We start from the raw sequence: 24,101 nt of genomic DNA on the forward strand, positions 1-24,101 counted from the left end.
ACCAAATTATATTGGAAACAGCATACAATATATTTTCCCAATTTGCTTATCTGTGAGGTTTAAAAACTTGAACTAGCACTGAAAACAGACATGAGCATAGCCATAAGAAATGCTGTCGTTTCAAACTGAAGTTCAGAATGTGACTTGGTATGCCAGTTATCTGCTAGCGAGACATACTTAGCTAGAGATGCTGTTTAAATTCTTTCTCGGGTTTCAAAGGGCATTCTCCAAGTAAGAATACATTTCCTCTTATAGTTGGAAATCTATCTTTGTCCAAATACAGCACAGTACTTCAAAAAGCAAACAGAAAAAAGCACTTACCTATAATGATGTAGATTATTTAAGGCTACAAATGGAAAGCTGCAGGTGTTCCATACTGATGCATGAAAGACTAAATTGTATGCTGTCCAGTTTTGTATATTATCATAATCTTGTCATTGTTACTACAAACTGACTTCATTTTATGGCAGTGGAAATAAAAGCATTTTCTTTTATTGCAATACCAACTGCTACGTGCATATATTTTCTCCAGTGAGCTCAGAACTTGACATCTTTGGACACTTTAGATTTGAATAATAATTTATGTTTTTTCCTCTGCAGTGTGACTTAAGGCCTCGAAAGAATATCAAATGGCTTTAATATATCTAAAGCCATCATTCATCCAAAGGCGTGAGGCATCCATTAGATGCCTAGGCTCCAATGACTCAAAAGCCATTAGCACTCAGCTGTTATAGACAAAGCTCACAAGAGCAGGAGGCTGATACAGAGTGTTTTGAAAAACAAGTAAACAAAAAAAAACAGTTTTACTGTGTTGATAGTATAAAAACACAAACCAAAAAATACAAACAAGGTTCATGCTCTTGCAAGACAACACATTCCAAAACACTTAAAAGCTTTGAAAGATTTTTCCCCAAATCAATCTGTAAAAAAAGATGTAAAACATCATGTAAAAATGTCAGTGAGGTAAAAAATGTCCCTTCCATTAAAGCTCACTTTAGACCCATTCCTTCTCAAAACTTTATTTAGGACAGATTTATATAGGACAAAATATTGATATTACCTGTTTGTTGTGGTGGTTTTGATGGGTTTTGTTTTGCTTTAAAACGTCTAAACAGCATGAACAATATCTAATTTGCCAACTTGCTGGCAGGCCAGATGGACTAGATGGTGTATTATTAATTTGCTTGAAAGCTAAGAGCCTCACCAGCTTCTAAGTTTTTCAGAAAAGTTTGATTTAAAAGGAACTGCTCAGATTACTATCACTTCTAAAACTTCTTACACTAGTAATTTTGCTGAAGAAAATAGTGCTTTTTTGTTGTTGTTGTTGTTGTTTTTTGGGGGGGAGGGGGGTGTTTTGAAGTTTATAGTTTCACAATATTTATGGACAGTTAGAAGCCTAAGTATGTAACACGACTACAAAAACCACTTTTTAAAAACCAGTTTTCCCAAAAGAAAGACTGCACTTCAGCCTCAAAAGTGACTTCTCACAATAGATGTAAAGCAGAAAGCTGTATTTACATTAAAAAACACGTTAATCAATTTTTCAAACTGAAGAAACCTTTTCATACACAACACCGCCTCATCTGCTGCCTTTTTAAAATTATCTTCCAGATCACACAGCATCCTTCATAACGTATCTATGATCACAGACGGTGTGAAAGAAAGCGATGGCGACTTGTCAAGATAGTTACTTTCATATTTTGCCTGGTATTTCTAACAGCCATAAACCAGTGATGTAAATTATTTTTCTGAGCAAAGATTAATGAGTAGTGCATCGTGTTTTAAGAGTTGCAGTGACAAGTGTGAGTTTCTGTATCTTTTTCCTAATGAATGCTTCCTTGCACCCAGGAAGTTAGAGGACCAAGACTATGAACAAAAGAAGAAAAATTACATTGCTAAGTGGCAGTCAGGTTATTTTTATGAAGATCTAATGTTAGAGCTTCATCAAATTTAAAAGCAACCTTTCAGCTTTGTTAACTAAAGGAGAACATAAAGCCTTTGTTTGAAGTCATATATTGATATACAACAGATTGAAGAGCAGCTTTTGATGTTAAAAATCTCAATACCAGACAACATATGCAGTCATTTTTGTCCTTTGTTTCAACACTTAAATATAAAAACCGATGTAAACGCTACACCTGATGCTTTAATAATGTACTGTTAGCCTCGTATATTTTCGCTCTAATCCAAGTTTTCAGAATGAGAAATATATTGTACTAATAATTTTTTCTCTTGACTGTACTTGCATCACAGAAAAATAAAGTATATCCCAGTTAATATATTTTATACCGATTCAACTAACAATTTGCAATTAAAAACAAATACTATATTTATTCCTAAACTGTTTTTCTTTTATCTTTTGGTCTTTCCACTAGCTAGCACAAACTTTATTTAGGGTGAAACAGGAAAATGTGAAGAGTAAGACATCAGTACGTTGCTCCTCAAATACATGTAAAAGGCAAAAAATACACAAAGTTTAAATATTGGCAGCATCAATTCGTCTGTTATACTGCTCCCTACTACTCTTTAGAATGTGAGGGGTTTATTTGGCACAGCGACTTAGTTTACTTCAGTTTTGTTTGTTATAAAAGCAATTATTTTACTCTAGAAGTAGCAGGTAAATCAAACAGTAAGCAATTACTAATAAATGCAGTTACCCAATTGGAAGTCAAAAGACTGGAAATAAATCGTGAACAATATATCTTCCCCGTGTTCCTCCCACCTCGATATGAATCGTAATTTGATACATGAAATGCAATAGAAGCCTTACCTCTTTCATTGAGGCTATTTAGCACTGCCCTTTCAAGCTGTTCTTCCTCTGTAAGCCCACCTGTATAGTCATAGTAGTTCCTTGGTGCTGTGTACTGATAATCTGGATATCTGTAAGAATAATCTGTAAAATGGAAAGGAAAATAAACTGATGATATTCAGTGGGAGGGGAGGAAGCCAGACATTATCTTTGTTATCTTTCTTTCACAAATTCGTTTAATTTGGAAGAGAAAAAAACTATCAGGATTTTTATGATATGCCACGAGTTAAAATACATCTTTGTATGGAAAGTCAGACTACAGTAACAGGAGAGAGAACAATAACAACAAGAAAGATGCATCAAACATCTCCATCTTTTATCAGTTATAAATGACATAGGATTACCATTATTTAAAATTTCAAACAAATTGAAAGATGGCTTTCATCATCTCCTTTTAACGTTTAAAAGTCATTAAAGGACACCTTATCCATGTCACTGAAACGGCAACCACAAAACAGGAATGTATTCTTCAGGCTTTTTTCCACCTGTCTCATCTCACCCTAGTGGCCATAAACAGTATCCACTGTCATCCTAAATACAAGTAATGTTTGAAACTCAAATGCACATGGATGAAGACTTCTGCATTTTTTGTAGGAAAACATGCAACTAATTTGTGTTACATCTGCTCTAAACAAACTAAGAAAACCCAGAACATACTGCACATATCATCTAATGCCACAGCCACCGTATGTTGCCTCTGCTAATGACCACCAAGCATTTCTGACCACTTACAAAATCTTTTAAAACAAGCATGAACAAGCCATCATCCACCCAGATCCTTTTGGGATTTAAGAGAGAAGAAGACAACTTGGCAAGAGACTTGAATGAGAATCTCTTCCTTTAAGAATCTCTTCCTTTAACACAATCTAAACCTGAACACAGAAAACCTCTGCTGAGTAAAACTAAAGACAGAAGTGCCATTTTTCTATTCCTCTTTTGTATGGTCAGTATATAAAACTTTGGATATTTAACTTCTCTTCTAGACACCCGGACAGTAGATTTTGAAGAATCAAAGTACAGAAACGCAGCCAGTTCCTCCAAGTGATAGAAAACTTATACAGGATTTTCAAATGAAAAAAATAATGAAAATATTTGTGTATAAGCACAGCATGCCATTCTTTTTATCTTCAGATTAACACAAGAGTATTATTGATGTTGGTATCTCAATAGTTACATAGATTTAATGTATAACTTTCCTGTGCAGTTCATGAATAAACTAATTCAGTCAAACACTAAATATGTTAAAATCACACTTGAAATCCTTATTTTCCTTCTAAAGCTGTTTCTCTGTACTGGTTCATAAAATCTGTTCATATTATCTATTTATTTTTTATTTAATTGGTATTTGAAGTCAGAAAGTATTAAATCACCAATACCAGAAAATGAAAAATTAATCAAGGTAAGAATGTACTGCACATGCATCATTAGCATACAATACGAGAAAGTTTTCTTAATTCACAGACAGCGAAATCCATTACTATACCATGCAACAAGCAAAAGGTTAACTCTTCCATGAAGACCCCTATGAACAGGTGAAAGAAAATGATATAGGTATAGATATATCTACTATCTTCATTCCCTATATATCTTTTATAATTACAATTATAAATCAATTCAGAGTATTGAATTTACTACAAAAAAAAAAATAATTACATCTAAAGCCAAGCATGCAAGACCGGATAATTTGTGTTAACCCTGCTCCTTTATCTCCCCTTCATCCACACCAACTCAAAGTAACAGCATGGTTACTTTGGGGACTGCCCAAGACATGCAACACAAAAATTTATTTTTCATCAGTGTACCAAATCTTTTTCTCTGGTGCTATGTCATTATTCATCATTCTAAATATACTACATGAAATATCTTCCCTTCTCCCTGATTAGGGAGACCTGGAAAAGAAGCAAAGGGCAGTTCGGAATCTGCTCCTATTCCACGCAAGTTGTCTTTTACACCCACCCACACTGAGCAGCTGGTGTTTATAGAGCGGATGCAACAGATTACAGAGTTTAAATGTCAAGTGCAAATTCTCATCCTCATTAGCAAATCAAATTCCTTTTTCTGATACAAATTCTTAAGTTTCCACACGCTACTGTATTGGTGTACTGAAGGAAGATTTGGTCGCTATGAACGTGGAACACAGCAATGCAACAGAACAGTAACTGTAGCTCTGCAAACATCTGTAATTGGCCTCAGACTGCCCGTTGGGAACAGGTACCTCACCTTCCCTTTGTAGTCTAGATCCTAGAAAGTTTGCCCAATCAGGGCAGATTTACCAATGTTTAAAAGGATGCTTCTGGTAGACAATTTCCTCCTTGCTACAGACTCTGCAAAAAGGATGGTATTGCCCCAGGGTAGCATTTTATAAAGTCATAACCTTAATTTAAGGTTTAAAGTCTCTTGTACAAAACACGTCCAACACTGTTCCCCAAGTGCGAAAAGACAAGGCCAGACAAATTGATTTTGATTAGCAAGTGCACATATAGGCAGAATATTTGGTAGGTTTTCTATCATTAGCAATAATCATTACCCAAAAATATTTTTCGGTAAGTGAGTGAGAGTGTTTACCTGAATAACCTGAGTAGTAGTAGTCCCTTGGCCTGCCAGGACCAGCGAATGAAGTAAAACCACCTAAATATAAGAATAATGCACGTAGTATTAGAATAAAATAATCATAGTCTCTCTTTAAAACACAGACTCAAATTTAAGCAACATATACAAGTAGACTAGAAAGCTGCAAACCAACCTATGTTCTCCAGAACTTATAATGAATAATTGCTGCACTGAGATCGTACATTGGTAAAAATGGGTTAATGCATAGAGACCTTAGGATTGGAATAACACTGCATCGTTTGTGCTCTGCTGACAAAAATCACCTGTTTAATGGAAAATCCCTTCTTCCAGTCTTTAGTCACACAGCAACCTTCACAGCAGCAGGATCTCCACAGCATGTTTCACTAACACGGCTCTTATCCCAGAATCACAGAACAATTCTGTTTGGAAGGGACTTCAGGAGGTCCCTAGCCCAAAGCCCACTCAAAGCTGGGTCAGCTATGATATCAGACCAATTTATTTAGTCAGGGTTTTATTCTGCCAGGGCTTGAAAACACCCAAGGATGGAGACTGCAGAATTTCCCTAGGCAACCTAATCCAACAGTCATCATGCCACAGAAAGAGAAAATATTAACTTTTAAATAAGTAGTGAGTTTACTCAAGTAACATAGGAACTCTGATGCTTCGGTCTTTATTTTTCCACTTCAAACTGCTTTCCACTTAAGTGTATATGACAGACTAACACCAAACTGTGATAAAACCTCTCAGGAGAATACACACATCTGAACAAGTATTTTTTCCCTGTACAAACACCACATCCACGGTCAACTTAATGGCACAGTCATAAATAAGGTGCCCAACTTATTAAGTAATCGGACAAAAAGTATTCTAACAACCAAGTCCAGCACAATTGCTGTAACAGGGCTGAGGTTTCCAATTAAAACCCTGAAGTTTAAGGGCATGTTCATATGAAAGTTTGTAGGGCCCTATTTAAAATTGTTTGTCTGAAGATGTCTAAGGATTCTACCTTTAAAAAATTATTTCTACAATATGAAAAACCTTATCAACTCACTATTGGAAAGCTTGGGGAACCTTGCAACAATTTCTCAAGCATCACAGAAACACACTGTGTTCTGACGTGTCTACAGCTTCACCACTCCATTTAAAATGACATTTTCATTGGCATCTTACATGAAACATTTTACTTTAAATATGTAATTTAAAAACAAAGGTAAAAACATGACACCTGAAAGGCACCTTTAACACAGATAAGAACAAGAAAAAAAGTGAGCTTTTCTTCTGCTTTCAGTTTGTCAGTCAGTGTATATTTAATCCCCTAAAAACTGCTGGAATTGCCTCAATGCCTGCAAGCATATAAGGTTTGCTGAATTTTAAAGCAAAAAGTGGCTCATGCAGATTTTACAAATCAAACCAAATTATATACCTGCACAGGCTTTCATGATCTTTTTCAGAGGTCCCATGGTGTACATCAGCCCAACAAGAATCCCTGCCAGATGCCCGGCGAAAGAAGTCCTAAAAAAATGATAATAATAATCTTGTGAGTGATGGAAAGAGACTTTTTTTTTTTTTTGGTAGGAATCCTTTAGGGGAAGTGCAAAGTTTGCTGTAACCCAGAAAGTCCCTGAGTAACTAAGCATAGAAAAGTGACTTGCCTGCAAAGACACAGGGTAATGAAAACATTTATTAATTTCTGCTCTGACCTACTCAGTCTGATTTCTAATATGAGTGTTAATTACTAATTAAACCCACATGTGTAGTTTGCAAAAAAAAAAAAATTAAACCTTACTTATTTTGAAGAAAAGCTCCAAGCAAACCTCACTCCCAACTGTGCCTGAGAAGTGTGGCCACAAGCAACTAAAGACTGAGCTATAAAGTTAACCACATAGCTTAATACAGTGCTCCTTACAAGTTACCAATTTGAACTAAGCAACTTATCAATTTGAACAAAACTGCCAAGTTTTCTTTCTTTATAAATACCCTAAAAGTGGTGGGTATATACAGCTAAAGAACAGCATGTAACAAATATCCTGAAAAAGCCAGGAGCTAATTGGAGAGATCCCTTGAACTGCTTGTTTAGCAGATGGAATGCTGTTTCCCTAAAAGCATTTAAACTGAAGTCTTACTGAGGTAGTAAGCTAGTTTTAATTCACAGAACTTAAATCCACAGAATTGCTCCGAAATGCCCTGGTAGGATCTACCAAAATTATTTCAAGTGAAAGCACAAATACAGTACTTTACTACTGAACTAGCAATACAACCCCACCATGAGTTTATCTTAACGACAACCATAAATGCATACCTTTTGCAACATGTTTGTAAAATAGTGCTTTGAAAGTTAAAAGAACAATCAGTGAAATGCTGAAATCCAAATTTTTTTCTAAATATATCAACAATTTCTTTTTAAAAACTTTTTATATGGAATTTTTATATGGAATGAAAAGACTTAAAAGTCTTGAGAAATCACCCACATGGAAGAAAATGTAGGATAAATAAGGAAATTTGCTCCAAATATCACCATGAATATTGTTCTTTGATAAATTCATAAACTAATTTTCAGCACTCAAATTAGGAGTTTAGGGAAAAAATTTAATCAGGTTCTTCATCTTTATTATGAATTTACCGAAGCCACTTTTTTTCTGAGAAAACATTTCCTGAAATATGCAATTATAAATAAATCAGCCCACTATATTTCTAGTGGCTGTCCAAACAACAAACACCACTATCCCCCCCCCCTTCTCTTTATAAAGCAGAAAAGGAACTTCTGTCTGAAGTAAAAATAGATTTAAACATACATTTTACATTCTGGTCAAAAATCCAAAACAGATATAGTAATGATACCATATGTGCTCACGATGGTAAAACTTGCAGACACCACTAGTAAAAGCATGTGAGAAAAAGCATGTGTCACTAGAGGGAGATAAAGATCAGATTTCAATTCACTTCTTTGCCACCTACTGAACCACGAACTTGAATTCTGCTACGTAGAGTTGCAGCTACAAGTAAGCAGTAGCATAAATGTTGCTGTGAAAATGTGTAGGTAAGAGGCAGTTAGCAAAATTAGGGATTTATAAACGAACTAATTTTCCAAACAGATTTTTCTGGAACATATTTTCCAAATTAGGAAAAATACATCACTGACATGGAGAATGCCTGTACACAAAAAACATTAAATACTTCCAGATGCCTTATATCAGAAATTACCTACGTGAGATTGATTCACCTATATTACTGACAGTGTTTTAAACAAATTTTATACTCATCTAAGCACAACACGGTTCCACAAAACCCAAAATCAAAGCCTTTGCTTGCAACACAGTGAAGCTGTGTATTTATACAATATGAACAATCAGAAACCTTCCACTTTAAAAAGTCTTTTGGGGGATAAATTCCACTTCATGTCACCTGAACAGTGTTTAGGTACCTAGTACACTAACCTAATACTTGTTTTATTATATTCAAGGAGAACGCACTAATAATGAAGCCGTTTAAACAGCTTTTCCTAAAGCAAAAATAGTATTAGGTACACTGTCACACATTTTGTGTGTGTCAGTGGTAGCATATATATTTGATAAATCAGATCTTCATATATCTTGTCATACAATTTATGTGAAAAACACAAATACACCACTTGTAATTACTTAGGAAAAGCAATTATGTAGCCTAAAGAAAGAAACCTTTATATTAGCAAAATGCTTAATGCTTCATCCAAATTAAGCAAACATCACTTCTTGCAACAGTATCTTAGAACCTGTTATATTCTAATTTACTCTAATGGTGACTTAACACTTTTTTTTGCTAATGTGTAATCTATAGTATGGAAATGATCTGTATTGGCATTTCCTAAATGTAACAACTAACAGACATAGATACTATGCAATTTTACAAAGAAAAACTGTTATTCTATTAAAAACTTAAAACCTCAAAATGGAAAGTGATAGGACAAGGGGGAATGGTCTTAAACTTAAAGAGGGGAGACTTAGATTAGATGTCAGGAGGAAATTCTTTACTCAGAGGGTGGTGAGGCACTGGCACAGGTTGCCCAGAGGAGCTGTGGGTGCCCCATCCCTGGAGGTGCCCACAGCCAGGCTGGGTGGGCCCTGGGCAGCCTCGTTTGGTGGGCCATGGGCATGGTGGTTGGAACTAGGTGGTCTTTAAGGTCCCTTCACAACACAAGCCACTCTATGCAAACAAATGAAAAAAATAACAACAACAACAAAAAAACATACAGCTAAATTCTAAAGTAGTCAGACTGTCTTTTGCAGCTGTTTTTAAGAATAGGTTAGGTTTTGGAAGGCTGGAAGGGTATTTCTATACTCCAGTAAGTAACATCAAAAGCAGAAAACAGCTATGTCACGAACAAATTAGTCAAATCCCCAGGTTCCCTCCTTTGACAGGGCACCATGCCTCCCAGGAAAGGGAGAAATAGCAGAAGACAGGCTGTGAGAATGAAGCACTGTCTCATGGCATTTCTCATGAAGAGGGTTTCTCACAAACTTTGAGCAGTAAAACTACACTAAGCAGATACACATCTGGCCAAAAAGCCTGGCTTAATGCTTATCAGTGATTCATTATCAAACTAAGGATATGAACCAAGGGGATTTCCACAAGAGTCTATACCAAGTATCGTTTGCAAATGACAACAAGCTGAGAGAAGCTACACGAGTGACAGGAGATGGCATCATAATTTAAAGCAACCTTGACACAGCGACAAAGCATTAGGATATAATTCAAAGACAAGTATGACGTTTTGAACACGTCACAGAAATCAGCTATACAGACAGGCTGGAAGGGACTGGCTAGTGGGAGAGAAGCCGGCACACGCAGCGAGTCATATAACAACGCATGGGTCAGCGGGCCACACCACCACAGGAAACAAGGATTTCACTGCGAACACGTAGACAGGAGCACTGCCGGAAAGTAAAATGAAGTAAAACTTTCCACTCTGTTCAACAGTGGTAGGTCTCAGCTGGAAAACTAAGCCAAAGACAACAAAATCAAGAGGCCTGCAACTTCTGGAAAAAGACTGAAGGAACCACTACCACTTAGCCCATTGACTCAACCTCTCATGGATACAACATATTTAAAAAAACGCAAAAGAGCCAGAAATAGGAATGAACAAACTCTGCACCTTCACAACCCATAGAGTAAGTGGTAACAAACAAGTTGCAGCAAGAGACGTGAGGACACCGGAGCGGCAGAGCCGGCTGCCTGGAGGGACCGGGCCTCCCACCCAGAGGGGCAGAGGCCTCCCAAGCCCTGCTGGGTCCGGGCCCACTTGCCCTTGCTTAGCGAGGGAAAATGTGAGGCTGCTAAGCCCCTGCAAAGATCCGTTTGATATAGCGGTGTTCTTGGGAAGCACATTATACTAAATACTGATGAGTATAAACATTTATGGTTATAAAAGTATGTGTGTGGATAGAGATATATCCTTCTCCTTTTGCAGTTATTACTCAAAGCATTCATTCTGATATCAGATTCATTCAGATCCCCTATAATGTTTCTTATTTAATGAAAATATGTAGACTGGAATTATTCAATATAAGTAAACTGGATAAAATAACTTTCACACATGCAATTAATGTTCTTATAACCACATGCCTTAGCCCAAAGTGGATATTCCTGTTTCCAATGAACTCAAATATAATTGAGCCATTAATTCCTGATAATACTTCAGTGTCAATGTCAACCTTCTTGACATTTTACAGTGAATTTTAATTTTCAGTAGACTGGCTTTTCAAAAAATTTGCATAATGGATTTCTGGCCTACGAGGTTGTATGAGTTTTATCTGTTGACATTAAAGCTGATGACAAAGCTACAACTGTTTTCACAAGGCAGGACAACATACAAGTTTTAGAATTAAATGTCATTTTAGCTGAAATAAACAAATATAGTTTATAGAAAAGCACAAAAGTTGTGCGAAACTCTTGTCCAAGCACATTACCAAGGCTCTTTTAACTTGTATTATAAACTCCACTCCTCTCAAATCTAATCCAGAAAATTGAGGTTACTCCTATTTTCTGCTTTTTGTATATTGTGAAATAATCCTGTATATAGTTAAAAATCCTATCAGCCATACAGCAACTTCCATTATCAAATTCCAAAATAGTATTTTTACATTATTTGTAATAGCAATATCTTGACTTGAATGTATATTTTCTAAATTGACTGTTATTAGACTGTTAAACTAATAAACATTCTTCTGATTGCAACAACAAGATAAACTACTGCTTTTTCTCCTGCTGGTTAAGAAAAACTGACAGGATTATTGCTTGTGGTATAACTTATAGTTTGTATAATGCAAACTGAACTTTGAGTGGGAATAAAACCGGGATTCTTGACTTTTTAAATTGCATGCTTTTTTTCTAAATGTCAATGAGCTTTATCAATATTAAATAATGTTCTCTCTGGTATAAAGAAATACAAATGATGTCTCATTTAATTTTTGTTTGAAAATGTAGATCTCTCCAGAGATCTTATTTCAACCATTCACTTCATACCAATGATAATCATGCAATATGTCTAAATACTGTTTCCTGAAGAAGTTTGCCATCAAGCTGATGCACACATTACTTGAGAAAAATCATCTATACAGAATTAACCAGACTTCTCATTTGACTGTGTAGTTTCCATGAAAATTGCTATCATTACAGGAAAGCCATTTGAACAAGATTTACGCTTCATCTATCCGATTCTGATCCCATGTTTACAAGCATCTCCCAGTATTTTTTTTTATATGAATAATGTTTCAGTATTCTTATACTGAATTCAAATCAACTCCTTGCTGCTACTGCATTTATCCTGACTTATTTCAATTCTGTGGTGTCAGTCACCCAACAGCACACATGAAAGAAGAGAAAGAAAACCTACACCTGTATTACTTCATTTCTCCAACTTCCGCCTAACAGCAAACCCAAAAGGCTGGTAGAAGTCATCATTTAAGCACCCTATTCTATCACAGGACAAAGGACAAAGCCACTTACTGAGCAACAAAAGTTTGCCCTTAGTTTAGCCACTGTCACTGTCTTCCATGACAAGAACTTGCTTCCATCATCTCCTCCTCTGATGCTCTGCTAGGAAGGGTATATTCACTCAACAAACAAGCAAGCTAAGTGGCATACTACAAGAATCTAGGCTGGCTTTATCTTTGAAAAATAATAAGTTTCTTGAAACAATAGGATGAAATCCATGTGTTTATACACACAGTTCATTTCCATATTAACTCAACCACATAGTCACATGCACATTACAATTTATTGCCTCTGCTTCTAAATTTAATTTTGCTTAGAAAGAAGGGCATGTAGTCAATTTACCAGTGCTAAGCAACCTATCTGAATGCAAATTAGACCAAATTAAATGATTGCATAAGTATAAGACAACTTGTTTTACACAACCATGTACAGGAAAACACTGCTGCTTCTTTAACTGGAAGTTGGGAATTTGTTACTAATTTTGTAATAAATTGCAAACATAATATAGAAAAGTAAAAGCTGTTTTAAAACAAAACAATAGAAAACGGTTTTCACCATACAATGCCATTCCCAACAAAGCTGTTCATTTGTTTTTTTAAGCCCTCTTGTTCCAGAGGAATAGTTCTCATCAATAAAAAAGTTCAACAGTAAATCTGACTGATAACCGGTGAAGACTCAGTGATATCCTTAAGCATTAAACAAGCAATGAAAAAGGCAGACTAAATAGGAAAATAAATACATTAAAAAGATGTCATGAGGATAACTGTTAGAGCAATGCAAGATATTTATACTGACAAGAGAGGCCACACCAGGGGTAAATCTGAGAGGTGAAAGGAAAAAAATCAGAATTGAAAGCCAGATTTTTCAGAACGTTCCTCTATTTTCAAATATACATACATGTTTTGGTTTTTAATGAAAAGCTCATTATTCCTATTATGTTTACCTGTTCTGACTGTGATTTGCTTTGAGACTGAGCTCTTTTGGATCCTCAAACCCATACAAAATTAAGTAACTGTTATTCATTGCTGATTCGTAATGTGTTACAACTGTTTTCAATTGTCAGCCATGAATGTGTATGACAGCAACCTGCATCTCTGTCGTAGGATGAAGACTTGCCCGTGCTATTGGTCTGTGACTGGGGCAGTTGGGTAGTTCTCAAGATGGGAGGTCATCTTTTTTTTTTTTTTTTTTTTTTTTTTGAGATTAAAAACTCTAACAGACATCTTAAGTTGCCAGAAATAATCTATAAAACTGGCTCGGATCAACACTGTCCACATAGGTTATTTAGAAATAGTCATGTATCCCAGGGTTAGGTTATTTTACTGAAAGCGCGTGTGCCTTTTCCTTGAGCATCAACTTTTCACATCTTCCCTCCAATAGTTCACAATACCTTCCAAACACAGTACTCCAGTTTCTCATTTTGAAGCGTGATCAAAAGGTGTTACAGAACAAAGCATACTATAGCCCCAGCACTTAATTGTAGCCGCAGTGCACAACTTGGCTATCAGATAACTACGCTGACTTCAACAGAACATTTCAAACTACTTCAGATAACCCAAATCTCTTCTACTAAGATCAAAGAATTAGATGTACTCACCCGGGGGAAATTAAATGAATAGCCACCAGCTCCACCCAACAGGCGTATTTGCTGGATATCTGCAATCCAAGGACACTGCTGACTCTTCCTGGATTGTAATGGTTGTTAAGAACTTTCAAAGCAAACAAGACTCCTGCAAACAAGAACAAATCACATCAAGAGAGAAGTACACGTGCCCAAAAAATAAATAGTGACTTAACTACCAAAATGAATTAACTACTGAAACTGGAATACCATGCAGGTTCACAGCACCAGGAAGCAATACTGTTGCATGCCAGAACAACAGCTCTAAGCTGTTTTGTCACTGATAATTTTCAGTCACTTAAGAAAAAAGTATTAAAAATTTACGTGTAACAGCCAATTAAAGTTGTTTTTTTTTAAATACACCTACTTACTGCAGTTACTCAAATAATCAAAACAATAGAAACAAAAAGTTCTAGTTGTAATAATGGACAAAATTATTGAACTCAAACTGTTCAGTGAGTTAAAAAAAAAAAAAAGGCCATAACTGAAAACAAGACAAATGCATTTGTGAAGCTCAACAGTAAGCTCAAAAATTTGGAATTAATGGAAAAAATCTTACATATGCTCCAGATCACTTGTTTCTGAAAAGAAAAATTAGATAAATCACCTTTAAACACAATAATTTCTAATTGACTCCAACTGTTCTACCATGCAAGAAAGAGCTGATGTTATCAAATGAATTCACGTAATTTATCAGAACATCCAACATGTTTTTGAAAAAGTTACTCTGGAGAGAAATCTCACACAATTGCCTGAAAAATCCACAAAATTGAAAAGTAAAATATTTTAATATGGAAAAGATAGCCCAGTTGGACATGAATTCAGATATACTAAATAAAGAAAACATGAAAAAGGTTCTCCCCCTTCTAAAACCACAGAAAACATTAAATGGCAGAACTCCTCTATCCAGTGATGTAAATATTCTTATTTTAGGAACAAATTCAAGAAGAAATGTTTTTATGCACGCACACACACTATTTGCTGCTGATAAAACTGGACTTGGCTCAGAAACTATAAATTTACTCGAGGGGAGAAATATTCGATAGCAGTGCACAGTTCAGGAGTTGTCTCTATCCAATCCACCCTTGACTCACCAGAATCCTCTATGTACAGCTTCAACTCATTTTATTTAAGGTGTAAGTGCCTTTTGGAAGGGCCTACACCTGCTGTGTTGTCATGTTCCTGTTAGGGGAACAAAGGCCTGACCTATTTTATCCAGTTGCAAAATAGGTAAATAAATAATCCAGTCATCTTAAAACTCTTAAGAGCTGATAAAATGAATGTGTGAAACACGCATACAAATTGGCTCTTAAAGAAACAGTTATTGTCAGGAAAACACGCATTTCTTCTTCAACGCCTGTTCCCCAGTATGTCACTTGCCCTGACTAAAGAGAAATTCCATATGCTGAAGGTCACGTTGAAGATGTTGAAGGTTTTGGAAGGTGAACTATGGATACTAATTCTGCCAGAGCCGCTTTAACCTACTGCCTGAGCAGCAGTCAAAGGCATGTGCGCACAGGCTGCAGTCCCTCGTTCCCAGGCCTGGAACACCCAGAGCTGCTGCAGACGGTAAATCACATCAGCGCTGGCTGCAACACTCAGTGCAAGATCTGAACTTGGTACCTCTCAGAACATGTAAATTAAAATCCAATCTGGTAATCCCTCAACTGACAAAGCCCTGTGCAGGTTTAGTCCCTTTTCGTTCACTAGAAGTCCAAAATGCACACGCCAGCCACTACTGAAGCATGGCTGACTTGAGGCTCCTGTAAGGAATGAAACAAGGACCCATCTGGCCAGTCACCTGCGCCCACCCTGCCTGCCAGCACCACTCTGGTCAGCTATTTGGTCCCTTTTGCCAAGAAGGGCAGGAAGCCATAAAGCTGCACCTTGTGAATAATCTTATCACTGAATCTAACTTTCTTTTTCTGTTGGCTCCAGCAGAGGGACACGTAGGTTGCTATCTGGCTGAGTGAGAAAGTGGAGACTAATCTGGTGAGAAAAAAAACGTACAGAAAAATCTCAACACTACAGTAGTAGTTCCCATTGATACAGCATAAACAAGTTTCAAATCCTTGAAATTCACTCATTGCAGCAAGGAAAGGGACACAAGGGGATCAGGGAGGCAGGCAGCAGCAACCTCTGCAGAAGTCCAGCCCCACAGTCCCTGAACAAAGCACACTGGTGAACGGCCAAGAGCCCAGGTTGCCAGGCAGACCCTTCTGACAAAGCAGGGCCAAAGGAAGTCAGACATCCAGCTGGAGGTCCACATCAGCGAGGCACACAGTCAGACACACGCATGGATGCAGCATAGCTCTGGCAGGGACAAGGCAGAGGGTTTCAGCTTAAAAGCAGCTGCTAGGCAAAAGCTTCTCAGCTCTCTTCCCACCAGCTTGAGTTGGATCACAGTGTCCCATAGCAAAGCTGTCCTTGAGCAAGGCAGACAAATCCCCCAGGTGGGGGGAAGAGGTTGTGCTCAGGGCCCTTACAGCCATGACAGAGGCCAGTACTAGAACCAGGTATGCCTTGCTACCAAAAGGTGGGTGACCAGGGAGTACTGAAGCTCCAAATGAGCAACTACCAGGATGTTCCAGCCTAGTACCACCCTGAATACCGCAGGGAAACCTAAAATGTGTTAACATCTTTCTCAGAGATAGAAAAGGGGGGGGGGGTTGCCATTTAATTCTAAGTACCAATGGCATCAAGGAAAAAACTCTATGTACCTAGGAGAGCAGTACTACTACTCCCCTTAACTTCAGACTTTCTTAAAGGAATTCATCAACTTGAAACTCTGATTTCCTAAATAAGAAGATGTGATCGTTACTGGAAGATGACTACAAGCAGCTGCTTGATTGTTTCTAGCAGAAAAATGAAGGCAAGTCTCCAAAGACAGGCACGAACTGTTTACAACATGTAGCTAAAGGCCTGTTTTATCGTGCACAGCTCACACCAGAAAAGATGCTCAGGAATAATAGTCAAGTGATGGGCTTTTCTAGAGTGTACTAACAAGCATCGTTAACATCAGCAAACGGGAAGTTCCAGACTTCGGGTAGTCAGTGACACTGAACACTGGCTGGAACCACAATTCTAATGAGGTAATCATATTCTTCACGTTCTCAGGTGAAGTCTGTGCTGGTCATACAAGCATGTACTCAAACACACCGTGTACATTCCCAGAGTACATACTTTAATAAAAAAGGATTACTTCGGTGACATAACATAGATACATGCATACGGCTGTACAGGTGTCCATCTGCTCCATTCAAAAATATTGCTAGTATCTACAAATGTTCATTTCCATGTATTTAAATTGGACCAACTTACCTGAAAAACCTACGGCACAATTCATTTCATATGAAGGATCATTCAGAATTTTCACAAGCATGAATTCCAGCGCCATATAAACAACTCCAACCAGCACTGAAAACACTGCAATTATATAAGCAAACCACACACTCTTAAGCTTTCTTTCCAACATTATCCCCTTCCAGAGCATGGAAATCATGTTGTAATACAAATGCCAATCGTCTGCATGGTGGACAGGAGAAAGCAGTAAACGCTGCCAGTTCTGCCTGTAGAAGCCTTCGTTTACACTGATACATACTTCATGCAGTGGTCTCACGGGATTCAGAAAGAAAAAAATATTCAGTACAAGCACTGCAAGGGTAACAGCAGGAATGTTCTGAAGTCCAACTTGAGAAATTTGATAAAGCAGCAAAAGCAGTCCAGCATTGACTCTTCCCTGTCTTCGTTGCATTATTGCTTCTTACTCAAATGCAAAGTTTATACTGATTTCTAGGCTTGTTCAAATCCAAGACCATACACGCTTTGGAAATTCTGAAAGAAAAAAAAACAACTGCATTATAATATAGAAACACGGGTGTTCTCAAGCTTAATGCACTTAAGAAAACATAATGAATTCTTCAACTTCATCAGCTGAGACACCTTTTCATCAGGAAAAAAAAAAAAATCAAGTGAGAAAAAAAGTCACAAGTTTTTAACCGGTGTATGACAAATAAAATGGATTTATACAGTTAACCCAGACAAGCATTATGACAAAAAGGAATCCGCAACCTCCCTCCAGTGGCCCTAGACAGACTATTTCATCTATAAAATTCCTGGTTGTGCAAGACATCTTTTCACCAATACCCTGATTCACTTACAATCTCTAAGCTTTCAGGAAGGAAACCGGTAAAAAACAAACAAACAAACAAAAAACAAACAATTTCTCTATAGAATCTCAATTTTCAGGCCTCCCATCTTTGCTACACATGTAAATTTTTTCACGACCTTATCCCAACTTTTATAAACATTCAGCACAAGCTGTGAATGAAAATTAAAAGTTACTATTTCAAAGAGTAACACAGACACAGCTACATACTCCTAATAGCAAGCTTTGAAAACTGTTCTCATTTTTATAGTCTAGAATTCCAACTAGGAGGTACCTGCACTGGGAGAACACGGCACAAAGGGGCACGGAGACTGCGCTGTGTACCTGCCTACGCATGAAAGGAATGACAAGGAGTTTCGCGTAGGCTCTCTGGGCTGTCCAAACTTGGCCAGCACTATTTTTACTTTTCAAAACTCTCCAGAAGGGCACAACATTGTGGCCACACTTTTCCACCTCTAGGATGCCAGTTCTTTGCTGAACTATTAAAGATTCACACTACATTATTCAAAACTAAGCAGAGCCAGCAAAATCCAGTTATTCTTCCAAATTTCCCCATTAGGTTTCAAATGAAACTTCCCGAATATCCTGATACACACCAAATTTTCATCTTAGCATCTCTTTCACTTCCTTTGCCATTATATCCTAAAATAGTTCAAATAAACTATCAAAATTCTTATTTATTTTGGTTAAATTCCTTTCCAGCTCATCAAATCAAACGCTTCCTCCGTAAGGATTTTTGTTTTAGATATACAACCACCTTGTTCTTCTGGAGAACAGCAGAAAAAAATGACACCTGTATAAGGAGGAAAGGCCAACAGCTCCTGATGCAAAGTTTAACGTTCCACGTTATTCCTAGGGGGATTTCCTAAACTTGGCTTTTTTACAGACAGCTGCTATGGCTGCAAACATTTTTCTTTAGGCATTCAGAGCATCATTAACAAACTGAGAGGGAAATCACCTCTGATTTATGACATGCTATAACAGCAAAAGGAATAGGAAGCCTGCGCAGGGTTGAACATCTGAAAAGACTGTCCCCAGCCCAGCCTATCTCCTCTACTTAAACGTAAGCAAAAGCACTACGTACTGCCACAGCAGTTCACACAGTACAGTGACATCAAATAATTGATCGAATTAAGTTTAAGTCGCTCCAGCCTCTGGATTTCTCTTCAAATTGCATTTATGCTTAGTATAGCACTTTAAGAGAAGAAAAAAATGCTGGCATTCTCAAAGCAAATGCAGTAGAACAGAATGCAAATAAACTTATTTGTTACAATGAGAGGAAATTCACTGCATTTTTTCCCATGCTCTAATCTCCGAGATGCTCCATAATGCCTAAGCCCTGTCCAAAGCAGAGTGGAAACAGCAGAAACATGCTTCAGGCCAGGCTTCCTGAGCACATAACCAAACTGCGCTGGTACCTTTAGAAACCGGTTTCAAACCCTCCTCACTTAACTCCAGAGACCACAGCTACAGTCCCTACAAAGTTCAAATTAGCTAAGGCCTCCTAAAATGTAAATCAGTTGTTGTAGAGGATAATCAACATTGTCAGCTGTTGCTTTTTAATGTCGATGCTATAAGAAAAGTCCTTAGCTCATCAGAAGCTTTAATTAATGTCATCCTCTCTTTCCATACGACATGCCAGGTGTACCAGCGCTCCAAAATCTTCTTGTGCTCATCTGCCCAAACCTCCAACTTCTCTGTTCCCACTGACACAGCGGCATTTTTCCCCACCACAAAACAGCTGACAAAAACTGTTAGAATTTAAAAGTCAACATCGCTTCAGCACAAGTTATGTGGAAACCCCAAAACGCTGCCATACCGCGTCGTTCAAGCCGCCAAATAATACACAGTCTCGCTTTTTAAAGGTTTCCCCCCCTTTTGATGGCCTTCAGTTCCCAGCATTCACACTTCTAGCACGCGTGCACCTAGGCAGAGAAGCCTGCACGCAGCACAGCTCCGTGACCACGTAACCCTACCGGGAACGGTTTGCTCCACGCTTACAGCTATGCTATGTATTATACTGGGGGCTCAAACACAAGCCAAAACACACCATGCATCTGATTATAAAGGACAAATACATAAAGAAAGAAAAACTAGTTATTTACGAGCCTTCTGGAATGCAATTCACTTAAAATCTATAGAACTTTCAGCTGCTTGAACATTCTTCCTCAGCCTCTACTTTGTTTATTAAAAGCCTAACGAGACTCAAAACAATGAAGCATTTATTCCTCTTTTTTTTTTGAAAACATGCCACCCACTTCAAAATGTACAAATTTCCAGAACAGACTTGAAATGGACATTTGTCTTGCATCTAGACTGCCACGTGTCCGCATTTTTGTCACCTACTCAAGATAAATGTCTGAACTAAACATTCCTGGAATTTATTTGTTTGTCTTGTACTAACCAAGTGCAATGCATTTCAACTTTTATTTTCACTGTGACAAACCCCCTTGCTTGCTTGGCACCCCTACAATATTACGACCTCATATTACTGAAAAATCATGTAATAAAGTAAATATTTTAGTAAATACCAGTTAAAATGAAACGTTACACGGTCTCTTCCTCCAGACATAGTTTGAAGTTAGAGGAAAAGAATCTCCTTATACCATTGTTCCCCCCAAAATGGACAGAACTGTCGATATTCTAGCCTGAAGTTTTCATTTGTGTTTATGTGAAACAAAAGCCAGCCCACTGTGCTTCTCCTCAAAACTCACAATGCGATATAAGCCTCGATTTTATGAATTGATTAAAAGGTGCAACCTATCTTTTCACATGGAGCGTGGATACAGCTGTGACCTACAGATTTTGCTTTTACCTGCATGGCACATCCTGATCCTAAGAAGCCCTGCCAGCTTCTCTCTAGAACTACCGGGCTCTTCTCCTTGCCTTGCAAAACTGATCTGTAAAGAAGAACCTTAGCACAACAAACACAAACACACACACACATCAGGGTGAAGGGGCAAGGTCAGATCCTGAGCAAAACCCGCTCCTCACTACCTATAAGCCCACCAGATCCATAGCACTTGCCTATGAAGATGCAGTCTTGGGGTACAGAATCTTATCCAAGCAAAGAACAAAACAGAAAAAGAAGCAGTGGTTTTAAGGCAAAAGGAGAGTCCTACAATGGAAGCACAAGCAAACTGCAAATACTATTGTCCTCAAATTTTGACAGGGACAGAAGAAGGCAGAATAAACAGAAAAACAAATCAGAGCAAGGAAAACCTCAACAATTTGAAACACAAAGAACCAGCCCGTTTCCATTTAATACATATGCAAGGAGAAGGACAACCATGGTCGGTCAGTTACAATAAGCTTTCAAATATATAGTCAATTACATAGTTCAGAGCAAAAGACAAGCTTCTGATGTAATTATAGAGGTAATTAATTTATAGACAATAACTTCTAGATTAATCAAATGGGCCTACTAAGGCGTTATCTGCAGTGAAGAGGATTTACTGGCAATACTGGTCGCATTCACTGCCTCCTCCTCTGGAGACAAAGGTCACATCACTTTTCGTAGTGCAATATAAATAATCTCCCAAAAGGGAACAACCTAATACTGTATTAGGTCTATCCCTTTCATGAGTCTACCCATAAGGATATATATACAGACACACACGCACACGCCCTTTTCATGGATATAGCTTAGTTTAGTCAGAAAGTGTCGTTTTAGCTTACCATCCAAAAGAATAGTTGGGGCTTATATAAATTTACATAACAGAAATTCTGCTGCCATTTCAGCGTAAAGCAGGCAAAAAAGCAGGAGCCTTTCTAGATTTTTATATTTTATATTTTGCGAGTCCACATTTTAGTAACTTTCCTCAGAAATTAAGTTCATTAGGAATTACTGTTTTCCTTTATTGGAAAAAGTCAGTTCGAGATTCAAAGAGAGGCCACACAACAGCCACGAGCCAACACTGGTTTCATTGCTTTGGAATCCTAAAACGGAGACAGTCCTGTACCTCTAAATTTATATGACACATATAATCAAACAGATAAAAAAAAAAAAGTCAATAGAGCGTTTCTTTCTTTGAAAGGTCAGCTCTTTTTGAACCTCTGTGGTCGGTTAGTCAGAATTACTTGCTATTATAATACCATCTTGTGGGGGAGACAATGGACACATTAAGCTCCTTCCCAGTTTTGTGGGAACAAAGGGACACAAGAAGATTTAACAAACGTTCTTACTACCCCCATCTCCTAACAGGTAATGAATAACTACTTCTCAGAATGCTAGGATACACCTAAACATACAAATTAAGTTAGAGAAGTAAAACCATCGTTAACATTTATAGCTGTATCACTCTACCTGTGAAGGTGAGAGGGTGTCAGTTGTGACTAGACACACACACACCAGAACAAGAGGGGATTTCCGATCAGGGCACAGTAAGATTTTTAACTTCATGGATGTTTAATTACTTTAAATAGGGTCAGGATTTTTTTGGATTTGACTGCAGTCCTTATACTGGTATAACCAAAAAATGACGTAATAAGAGCAGAAGAGCATCCTCCCCCATTCAGCTCAAGAATTTGTGATACAATTGAAGTGAAACAATCCATGCTTCCCTGACTGCTTCAGAAGCGTGAAGGCCCTCACAAGCTTCGTACTTTGTTTTTATTGCTTCAGAAGTTAGCCTGCAGTCCGGAGTGCGAGAGGATGAAGTTAGCCTTTTAATGAAACCCTACCAGCACAACACCCAGAAATATACCCTTTCTGGCACTCGTGCTAAGTCCTGGCAAGCCCCCAGGCCTCCCTGCAGTACCAGCCGGCTGCGAGGCCCTCACCACGCCGCCCTCCCCGCAACCAGCTGCGTCACGCCAAGTGCTCGCCACCCGCTTCAGGGAGCCTCCGGGATACAGCCAGGCCGTTTGTTCACCCCTTCTCCTTTCAGTGCACGCACAAATCACTTGCGGGCTCTTTACTGTTGTTTTTAAGCACTTTAAGAAAAGAGGAACGTGGTTCTGGTTAAAAAAATAACAAAAACGAAAACAAATTCCCTGGTTATTTTCACATAGCCTGTAAAAGCACACTGCTCAAGGAGGCAAGCCGAGAGCCTTCGCTCGATGAGGCTCCTTTCCTAGCCCCCATGTCGGCGCTGAGGAAGAACAGGAGGAGGAGGAGGAGGAGGAGGAGGAGGAGGAGGAGGAGGAGGAAGAGACGCGCCCCCCACCCCCGGCCCGGCCCCGCCCCTCCACTCACGTTCCCCGCGCAGCCCCGGCCCCGGCCCCGGCCCCGCCGCCGCCCCACGTGACCCGGCCGCCACTCCGCGCATAGGGATCCGAGTTCGAGACCCGCCCTCGGCGCTCGCCTCAGCCGCGCGTGCGCGTTGTGGCGGAGCGGGGCGCGGCGCCTCGAAGGCCCGGGGGGGGAAGATGGCGGCCGTGCGCGGCTGTGGGCGTGCGGTTTAACGCCGAGCGGCCCGGCCCGGCCCGGCCCCGCGGGCACAGTGGTCTCAGGGCGGCGTTTGCCTGAGGCGAGGGGACGCAGGGTCCGTAGGCTTCCCATTTCGCCTCGTAGGGAGGCTTTGAAGTGTTTCTATTCCATAAATTGTGCGAAAACACTTCCTACTGGTACTGCAATTAAAACGCGTGATTAGGTTCTTTCTGAAAACCTTACTACATGCTCAAACACTAGTTCAATAAGTTTAATACTTGCTTTGTTCAAGTACTAAAGGTGCTTGGATGAACACATTAGTTTAAATTTGTGTAGAGTACCGGTCAGCGGTGTTAAGTGACTCCCCAGATTTGATGCAGATATCTGGGCTGTGAGCTTTGTTACTAGCAGTCAGCAGGGGATACGCTGAGCAAATGATGAATGTCTAAAATAATAGGTTATCACAGAAATGTTGGCAAGCTGGTGGTGCAAATATGTGACTAGAAATGAATCATACGAAATCCATAGCCAAAGCTACTTGTAAATGGTCCTATTTTGCTGTCATTTATGTGGCACTTAGGTTTCAGAGAAC

The 24,101-nt window shown here is 38.6% G+C and overlaps 1 protein-coding gene across 5 annotated transcripts in view; it reads right to left on the reverse strand.

Annotated features, from left to right (window-relative positions):
- The window catches only part of RHBDD1 (rhomboid domain containing 1), a 35,933-nt gene extending 12,540 nt beyond the window's left edge, over positions 1-23,393 (reverse strand). The window contains exons 1-6 of one of the 5 annotated variants that reach the window (XM_035334690.1): positions 23,336-23,393; positions 17,292-17,804; positions 13,947-14,079; positions 6,804-6,892; positions 5,375-5,437; positions 2,771-2,893 (exon numbers count right to left, since the gene is read on the reverse strand). In XM_035334690.1, coding sequence (XP_035190581.1) covers positions 2,771-2,893; positions 5,375-5,437; positions 6,804-6,892; positions 13,947-14,079; positions 17,292-17,724 — 841 coding nt within the window. In that variant the 5' untranslated portion in view covers positions 17,725-17,804; positions 23,336-23,393. The other 4 variants (XM_035334693.1, XM_035334689.1, XM_035334691.1 and 1 more) reach the window with 4 other exon arrangements.
- Positions 23,394-24,101: the final 708 nt, after the last annotated feature.

Source organism: Oxyura jamaicensis, chromosome 9, assembly GCF_011077185.1.
Source record: "Oxyura jamaicensis isolate SHBP4307 breed ruddy duck chromosome 9, BPBGC_Ojam_1.0, whole genome shotgun sequence".
Classification (NCBI taxonomy): Eukaryota; Metazoa; Chordata; class Aves; order Anseriformes; family Anatidae; genus Oxyura; species Oxyura jamaicensis.